We start from the raw sequence: 9,471 nt of genomic DNA, 5'->3' as shown, positions 1-9,471 counted from the left end.
TTGCTTATAAAAACCATTTTAAATTAAAAAAGGGAGGAGGAAGCATCAGTGTGCACACAGATGGGGACACAGGGACAGAGGGCCCAGCCCCAAGTACAATGTGGTCACCCCACAGCCCAGTGGGCACCAGAGGAGACTCTCCTCCCAGCACAGACAGCTGAGGCCTGGGTGCCCATTCCTCTAGGTGCAGCTTTGGTCCCTGCGGGCTCAGAGGTCTGCCTTTCGGAAACTTGCTCTGTTCAAGGAGTTCCTGGGAAAGGAATGAAGGTGTGTCAGCATGGCCATGGGCCCCCAACTCCATAGACTGCCCCAGCCTGTATCTTTTGTTCTCCTCGTCCTCCTCGGAGGATCTTTCTGGCGTCTCTCCTGCCCCTGATCTGGCTATGGGATTCTCAGATTCTCTCTTGCAGTCCACCACGGAAGGTATGAATCATCCCCATTTTACAGATGTAGAAACTGAGGCTCAGAAAGATGAATTCATATAGCAGGGAAATGACTGCTCAGAACCTGCCCTGCCTTTGTACACCTGGATGACATACTCAGATGCTGACACAAAGCTGAAGCTACCAAAGCTGGGTGTGGTGGCAGCTCATACTGTATTCCCAGCACTTTGGGAGGCCAAGGCAGGTGGATCACCTGAGGTCAGGAGTTCGAGACCAGCCTGGCCAACATGGTGAAACCCCATCTTTACTAAAAATACAACTAATGGCCGGGTGTGGTGGCTCACGCCTGTAATCCAAGCACTTTGGAGGCCAAGGCGGGCAGATCACCTGAGGTTGGGAGTTCAAGACCAGCCTAACCAACATGCTGAAACTCCTTCTTTAAAAACAAAAACAACAACAACAACAACAAATTAGCTGGGTGTGGTGGTGGATGCTTGTAATCCCAGCTACTCAGGAGGCTGAGGCAGGGGAATCACTGGAACCTGGGAGGCGGAGGTTGCAGTGAGCCAGGATCACGCCACTGCACTCCAGCCTGGGTGACAGAGCAACACATTGTCTCAAAAAAAAAAAAAAAAAAAAAAAAAAATCCAGAAACAAAACAAAGTCCAAGCTACCATCGAACGTGTTGCTGTGTACGTGTACAACAGCCCGCATCCTGTATCTGTCCCGGCCTGCCTCTGTATCCCCTCTCCAGTCTCTAGGATGGGGGCAGCGGGGCAGGTACCTGAGGCCAGGTGGGGCGGGTGCCAGCAGCTGGGGCAGGCGCTGGGTGAGCAGGGGCTGCAGAGCCTCCCGCAGGCGGCAGTAGTTACGCTCCAGCTCGCGGTGGTACTCCTTCTGGTCCTGCCCAATCAGGGCCTTATTTTTCCGTAGCGCATCCTCACATCTGAGGGTCAGAGGGTGAGAGATGCTCAGAGACTGGCACACGGGACCGGAAGCAGGACTAGGGGTGGGGGCAGCCATAAGGGGGGGCCAGACATGCAGAAAGACCTGCAATAGGCAGTCAGGTAGGGAGAGTGGACTTAAGGAGATGGGGAAGCCGTGCAGAGATCAGGTAGGCAGGGAGCTATGATACGGAGGTCAGGCAGGCACCAGGCCCCTCTTGGAGGGTTTTGTGCCTACTTCTTGCAGAAGTCCTTGAAGCAGAGCCGCAATTTGTTGTGATGACGGAAGAGCTTGGGGTCTTCTGGGATCTCTGCTAAAAACACCTGGGCCACCTCCAGGGGACCCTGTGGGGTGAAAGGGACTGGTGAGCCAGGCTGCGTGGTGCCTGGAGTCCCCCGTGGGGCCTGCATCCCCCTTCCGCCAGCCGTGCCTGGTTCACGGTGGGCCCCACGGAGCCCTGAAGCACCATCTGCAGCATCTTAGCATCTGGTGGGTCCTGCTCGGTGGCAAAGGCCAGCTCCCGTGTCTTCTTCTGCATGTCCTCAATGGCCACTTCCACCGGTGTCAGCACTGTCTGTGGGGTGAGGGGAGGGGCGTGCTCTTGCTGGGACTGAAGGTGTCCTGACTGAAGCCAGCTGGGGGCAGCTCACACCCCACTAGGAGCAAGAGGGGGTCCTGGAACCCAGGCAATGAACAGAACCTGGGGGGCTTCCTGGGTCTGATTCTGGGGGTTCCAGCCTTGGGTCTGCTGGGTGCGTTGCCCTGGAGTCCAGGGGCTTGACATCTGGGGTCTCCAGACTTCCTTGGGTCTAGAGGTAGAGGTTAGAGCCTGGAAGTTGGAGTTTGGGGTCCCCAGCCTGGTTCTGGGGTACATGAGCCAATTTCTTGGTCTAGCGTATCCACATCTCTCCTCCCCGGATCTGGGATCCCTGGACTTCTCTTCCTGGGCCTTCTTAGATTTGGGGTCCCTGTGCCTCCCCTTTGTGGGTCTAGAACCCCTGGGTCTGGAGGTAGAGGTTTCAGTTTAGAGATTGGAATTCACAGTCCCCATATCTTCTCAGCCCAGTGCTGGGGTACCTGGGCCACTCCTCTCCTCCCTGGGCCTTCCTAGATCTGGGCCCCCTGAGCCTCCTCGTTCTGGGTCTGGAATCCCTGGGGCTACCCTGGGTCTGAGGTCCCTGCATCCTGCCTCCCAGGTCCCCCTGGCTCTGATGTCTCCTCCCCTCCCCTCCCTGGGAATCTGGTCTAGGGTCGCTGTGCCACCCCTCTCTGGGTCTGAGATCCGTGGGCCACCTTGGGAATCAGTCCCTGTGTCTTCCCTCCCCGCCCCTCCCAGGGTCTGATGTCCCCCCACCTCCCCACCCTGGGCACAAGGTCCCCACCCACCTCCTCACGGTGGCACACACGGATGCGAGTCTTGATGTAGGGGAAGGCGTGGTCGGTGCTGAGCAGCGTCTTACGCTTGTGCTGCTCCGGAAGCTCCCCGTGTGCGCGCCCGTCCGGCGTGAACGGCGTGCAGAACAGGAACGTGCGAAGCCCATAGTTGCGGTCAAAGTAGGTCACCCGGTCTTTGAGCTCGTAGGTATCAAAGTACGGTTCCACATATGTGATCTGGATATAGGCCTGCGCGCAGGGTCGGGGGTGAGGGTCCCACGTCCGCAGCATACACAGCGCAGACCCTGCTCCTGGAGACGGGGTCTGAGCATCCCTGCATCTGGGGACTTTGGGATTTCTAGGTTGTCTTATGTCTGGATGTTTGGGAATCCCCTGAGGAATAGGTTTTGGGATCCCTCATGAAATATGATTGGGGTTTCCCAGAGAAAGAGGAGTTGAGGGTCCCTAGGAAATAGTACTTGGAGTCTCTGTGAACGTAGGGTTTTGGGGAAACAGTCGGGGGACCCACCTTCTGTGAGTCGAGCTTGGACTTGTCCACAGGGTTAGAGTCTTTGATAATTTCAACCACGTCATCACCAAATCTCTCCGTGTAGAACTCCTGGGGACACAGGGCTGACTCGGGGCCACCAGGGGACAGCCCCTACTCCATCCCCAAGGTAGCCCCACACCCCATTCCACCCCCCACCACAAGGACCTGCCTCCAGCCGGTGTGAGATCTCTGCCAGCTTCGTGATTGATGGTTCCTTGTACACAAACTCCTGCTCATCCAGGTCGCCGAAGCGGGCGCCATAGAAGCCCACGCGGAAATATGTCCCAAACACGCGCTGGGGCTGTGAGAACGGGTGTGGTTGTCTGGGAGGCCCCTGCTGGAGGTCTCCCCGCCCCAGAGACAGGTCTCCTTGAGTATCAGGATGGGAGTGTGAGGACCCCAAGACCATCAGGGCTTGGCCACGGGCAGGGGACCCTTAACACATTGGGGCATGGATTGCAATATGAAATTAGGATTGGGGCTGTATTGCTCACAGATGTGTCCAGGGTATACAAAAGGTGCCCAATACATGCTTGGACGGCTGAGGGAAGGGATGGCTGTCTCCCACTCTGGGACACAGGCTCTGACTCTTTTGTTCCAGTGCATTCCCCTTCCCTTCCCCTGATTTGCCCACAAGAATGGGTATACAGTAGGTGCTCAATAAATGCTTGAATGGCTTCGGGAAGGGATGGCTGTCTCTCACTCTGGGATGGTGGGTCTGACTCCTTTGTTCCAGCACATTCCCTTCCTTGCCCTTATTTGCCCACAAAACTGGGAATACAGTAGGTGCCCAATAAATACTTGAATGACTGAGGGAAGGGATGGCAGCTTCTCACTCTGGGACAGGGGCTCTGGTTCCCTTGTTCCATGGCATTCCCCTCCTCCTGTCCCCAGCCCTAAGTCTGGAAGAAGGAACCCCCTCCCCGCCACCCCAAGAACACCGCCCTGTAACTGGAAAGTTAGTGCGATGGCTGCAAGTTCACTTACCAAGGCAGATCCGGGGAGGGTGGCGCAGACGTGGTGGGGCCAGAGGTGTGGGGAACAGAGAGACAATGTCATGGGAGAGGTCAGAGGTCAGAGTGCCCTCAACCCCCAGGGTCCCGGTTAACACTGCCCCGTAAGAATCACTCCATGGGGAGAGAGATCAGAGACCGGGGAGGGACAGGCCCTGCCCGCCCCACCCGGCTCCCACCCAGCATGCCTGCCTGTGCTCTGGGTGTCTGCCATCTTTGGCCAGAAAATTCTCCCCAAACTAGGAGATGCCTAAAAATAGACCTAAGCAGGCAAGAAGCAGGGTTGGGGTAGGGGTGGAGCGGGGGACACATTAACCAGAAATGGGGGAGGCTGGGAGGGACAGAGACCAAGAGACACAGAGATGGAGAGATAGCAAGATAGGGAAAGCCACGTGAGAGACCCGGAGAGATGAGAAAGAGATCATGAGGGAGTCAGAGCCACCCGCCACCCCCCTGCAGTGACCAAGCTGGCCCTGGCAGAGGGAGGGGTGTCTCTGGAGAGCTCCCAGCTGAGTGAGTCACAAGCTGCCCTCGAGATCTGGGGCGGGGGGAGGCATTTTTGGGAAAGGGAGGGAAGTGATGGGGTGGGTGCGTCCTGGCCATTAAGCCCCAGCCCCCGCGGCCAGCGGCCATGCTCCTCTGGTGCCCCCTGGTGTTCACTGACGGCTGCTGGCCACTCATCATGGGGGTCCCAGAGGCAGGTGGCTGTCCACCCAGGTTGACTCACCTCCCAGCCGGAACTCTGTGGGGGAGAGAAGGGCCAAGGTCAGCAGCTCTGGGGATGAGGAGTGGGGCTGAGGGTGGGGCCTGGGGGGCGGGCCTGGGTCCACCTGCTGCATGATCTTGGTGAAGGCTTCCTGCAGTTTGCCATGTACCACAGCCAGCCGCTTGTAGTCACGGTGGGCTTCCAGGATGGGGATAAGGTTCTTGTAGACCTCATTCACCGCCTCGTAGAGCCCGCCCTGAGGGTGCGGTGTGGTCAGGATTCTCCAAACTGTCTCCCCCTCTCCACTGTGCTCCTGTCTAGCCATCTCTTCCTTGATCTTCTGTGCTTCTACCCACCCTCCATCACCACCTCCAGGAAGCCCACCCTGACCACCCCCATCCCAGATGGTGGCTGAGCCTTTTCACTCAGCTCCTACAGAGGGCTCTATGGTCTTCACCACTTCTGTTTTTTGTTTTTTTTGAGATAGGGTTTCACTCCATCACCCAGGCTGGAGTGTAGTGGTGTGCTACCATCATAGCTCATTGCAGCCTCCAACTCCTGGGCTCGAGAGATCTTTCCACCCTAGCCTCCTAAGTACCTGGAACTACAGGTACATGCCACCATGCCCAGCTAAGTTTATTTTAGTTTTTATAGAGTGAGGTTGTCACTATATTGCCCCAGGTGGTCTGAACTCCTGGGCTCAAGTGATCCTCCTGCCTTGGCCTCTCAATTAGCTGCGATTACAGCCTTTCACCACTTTTTCAGAGACAGGGGTTCACCATATTGGTCAGGCTGGTCTTGAACTCCTGACCTTGTGATCTGCCTGCCTTGGCCTCCCAAAGTACTGGGATTACAGGTGTGAGCCACCGCACCCAGCCCCTTTGCCACTTTTAACAAGAATATTCTATGGGACAGGTATGATGTACATCTGCACTTCACCCCTCTGTGTTCCCTCATTGATGGGAGAAGCAGGTTTTTTTTTTTTTCCCCCTATTCCTCAAAGAAGAAACTGAGTCTCAGACATATGGAGGCGTTCCTCAGGGCCAAGACCCAAACACTAGCCCATCTGGCCCTGGGCCTATGACCTCTATGCCCAACTACCTCTTGGCATGTGGTAATATGCCCCTCACCCCAGAGGGTGCTGGCATCAAGCCTGGCTCAAAACAGGTGCCCTGTGAGATTTGCTGACTGTCAGAAGGTCTGTGTCCACTCCCTGGCTTCTTCCGTGAGGCCTTTGTGTGGGCATGGCTTTATTTTTATTTATTTATTTATTTTTAATTTTAATTTAAAGTTTTTTAATTTTTATTTTTTTTAAGAGACAGGGTTTCATCATGTTGGTCAGGCTGCTCTCGAACTCCCGACCTCAGGTGATCCACCTGCCTCAGCCTCCCAAAGTGCTGGGATTACAGGCATGAGCCATGGCGCCCAGCTTTTTTTTTTTTTTTTTTTTTTTTTGAGATGGCGTCTCACTCTGTTACCCAGACTGGAGTGCGGTGGTGTGATCTCGGCTCACTGCAACTTCTGCCTCCTGGGTTCAAGCAATTCTTTTGCCTCATCCTAACCAGAAATGAGTAGCTGGAACTGTAGGCACCTGCCACCATGCCTGGCTACTTTTTTTGTTTTGTTTTGTTTTGACATGGAGTCTCTCGCTCTGTTGTCCAGGCTGAAGTGCAGTGGGGCGATCTTGGCTCACTGCAACCTCTGCCTCCCAGGTTCAAGCAATTCTTCTGCGTCAGTCTCCGGAGTAGCTGGGACTACAGGTGCCTGCCACCATAGCAGGCTAATTTTTGTATTTTTAGTAAAGATGGGGTTTCACTATGTTGGCCAGGCTGGTCTCAAACTCCTGACCTTGTGATCTGCCTGCTTTGGCCTCCCAAAGTGCTGGGATTACAGTCATGAGCCACTGCACCCACGCCCAGCTAATTTTTCTCCCCCCAACATCCCCTCCATCTATATATATATATATACATATATATATATATATATATGTGTGTGTGTGTATATATATATATGTATATATATGTGTGTGTATATATATATGTGTATATATGTGTGTGTATATATATATGTGTGTATATATATATATATTTTTTTTTTTTTTAGTAGTGGCGGGGTTTCTCCATGTTGCCCAGGCTGCTCTTGAACTCCCGACCCCTGAGGTCTTCGTCTCCAAGAATCTAGCAAAGTGACAATAATGAATACAATGACACTAAAAGGCCAGCACCACAGAAGAAATCTCAGTGGAACACCTGACTTCAAGTGTGACCTTGAATCTCACGGGGCTCTCAGATGAAACTGCCAGTTCCCCAGAAATGCGAGGAACTGAGAAGCAGATAAAGTGACATCACATGGACACAGCCAGCCTCACACAAACCAGAAAAACACACAGAGCAAAGGCCCCAGGGCTCCTGCAAGTCAAATGCAGAAGCCACCAACTGCCCTCATACAAACAAGCAGACTAGAGAAAAAACCCCTTTACAACAGTGGAAAATCAGTTGCTGGGCACACTGGCTCACAGCTGTAGTCCCAGCACTTTGGGAGGCTGAGGTGAGAGGATTGCGTGAGTCCAGGAGTTGGAGACCAGCCTGGGCAACATAATGACTCTCTCTATATAAAAAATTTAAAAATTGGCAGTGTGGTGGCAGGCACATGCCTGAAATCCATCACTTTGGGAGGTTGAGGCAGGCAAACCATTTGAGCTCAGAAGTTCCAGACCAGCCTTGGAAATATGGCAAAACCCCATCTCTACAAAAAAATATAAAAAATTAGCTGGGCATGTGATGTGTGCCTGTTGTCCCAGCTACTCAGGAGACCAGGGTAGGAGAATCACCTGAGTCCTGGAGTCCAAGGTTGCAGTGAGTCACGATCACGCTACTGCACTTCCAGCCTGGGTGACAGAGTGGAGGCCCTTGTCTCACAAAATATTACAAAGAAAAAATTATATAATAATTTAAGAATTGGCTGGGCATGGTGGCACATGCCTGTAGTCCCAGCTACTTGGGAGGCTGAGGCAGGAGGATTGCTTTAGCCTGGGGTTCAAGGCTGCAGCAAGCTACCATTGCACCACCAGGCTGTACGCCAACCTGGGCAAAAGAGCGAGACTCTGTCCAAAAAAACAGAGAAAGGAAAATTGAACGTATCTCCAATGTATGGAAGGCTTGCTATATCAGGCCTGCATCAGGGCTCTCATGAGGCACACACAGATAACGGGGCCTCTGAGAATCCAATTCTCTTTTTTTGTTGTTGATACAAAGTCTCACTCTGTCACCCAGGCTGGAGTGCAGTAGTGTGATCCCAGGTCACCACAAGCGATTTTCCTGCCTCAGCCTCCCAAGTAGCCGGGATTACAGGCACCTGCCACCACGCCCAGCTGATTTTCTATTTTTAGTAGAGACAGGGTTTCGCCATGTTGGCCAGGCTGCTGTCAAACTCCTGACCTCATGATCCGCCTGCCCCAGCCTTCCAAAGTGCTCAGATTACAGGTGTGAGCCACAGTGCCCAGCCAATTCTCCTTCTTTCCAAGTCCTCTGCTGGAAGAGTCTAGGAAGCAGATCCGATGATGCCTCCCTGGCCTGAGCCCCCTCTCCTGCCCTGAGTCCCCACAGTCTCACCATGGTGAAGTAGGCGGCTGCCTCTTCCAGCAACCCGACCAGCCCCAGCTCAGTGAAGTGCTTCCCGGAGCAGAAGCCCTCCTCGTCGGGCGACAGGATGTCGTCGGAGATGGCAGACTCCTCTAGCACGTTGGATGAGATGTTCTGGTTCAGGAGAGGTGGCGTCAGACCACGGTCCGCACTGCACACGTGCTGCCTGCCACCCCCACTCCCTCACCGCTCACCTGGAAGGAAACGCAGCCCACAGGCAGGTGGCGGCGGTCCTCGAGCAGCGCGAGGTACTCGGCCACGAGGGCGGCGGCGTGCACCATGCACTGGGCGGCCTCGGCGTGGTTGCCCAGTTCCGCGTGCTTCCCGGCCATGTTCTGCAGCCACGTCAGCCGCAGGTCTGGCGAGCCCTGGTAGCCCCGGGCAATTCTGGAGTCGGGGTGAGGTGAGGGGGGATGTGAGGAGGGGACCTGCTTCCCAATTGTCCATCCCCTTCACTGGTTACCCGCAGGTCTGCCCCAAGCACCAGTGAATCTCCTCACCTGTACCCCGCCCCCTCATTCATTCCCTCACCTGTCTCCCCACCTGTCTTCCCGTCACCTGTTTTCTCACCTGCTGGCCAGTCACCTCTTAACACCTTACATATGTCTCTAGTCATCTTCCTCACTTGTCCTGCTGTCTGCCAGTGACCAGCCAGTCCCCTCACCTGTAGCCTACTGACCTGTCTATCCTCCAACCTGTCCACCCCTCACCTGTCCACCCCCTCACCTGTCTGTCCCACCTGTCCACCCCCTCACCGCCCACCCCCTCACCCATCTACCCCCTCACCCATCCACCCCCTCACCTGTCCACCCCTTCACCTGTCTGTCCCACCTGTCCACCCCCTCACCTGTCCACCCCC

The 9,471-nt window shown here is 54.9% G+C and overlaps 1 protein-coding gene across 6 annotated transcripts in view; it reads right to left on the bottom strand.

The window, feature by feature from the left end:
• The window catches only part of DOCK6 (dedicator of cytokinesis 6), a 59,346-nt gene continuing 49,875 nt past the window's right edge, over positions 1-9,471 (bottom strand). For 5 of the 6 annotated variants that reach the window (XM_032251727.1, XM_032251729.1, XM_032251726.1 and 2 more), the window contains 11 exons: positions 8,807-8,999; positions 8,583-8,726; positions 5,096-5,227; positions 4,993-5,007; positions 3,422-3,547; positions 3,232-3,321; positions 2,715-2,951; positions 1,759-1,902; positions 1,566-1,672; positions 1,168-1,329; positions 1-250 (listed from right to left, as the gene is read on the bottom strand). In XM_032251727.1, coding sequence (XP_032107618.1) covers positions 208-250; positions 1,168-1,329; positions 1,566-1,672; positions 1,759-1,902; positions 2,715-2,951; positions 3,232-3,321; positions 3,422-3,547; positions 4,993-5,007; positions 5,096-5,227; positions 8,583-8,726; positions 8,807-8,999 — 1,393 coding nt within the window. In that variant the 3' untranslated portion in view covers positions 1-207. The other variant, XM_032251731.1, reaches the window with a different exon arrangement.

This window comes from Sapajus apella, unplaced genomic scaffold (assembly GCF_009761245.1).
Source record: "Sapajus apella isolate SASKATOON/1434 unplaced genomic scaffold, GSC_monkey_1.0 scaffold77, whole genome shotgun sequence".
In the NCBI taxonomy this organism is placed as follows: domain Eukaryota; kingdom Metazoa; phylum Chordata; class Mammalia; order Primates; family Cebidae; genus Sapajus; species Sapajus apella.
This window is presented reverse-complemented; position numbering and strand designations above follow the sequence as displayed.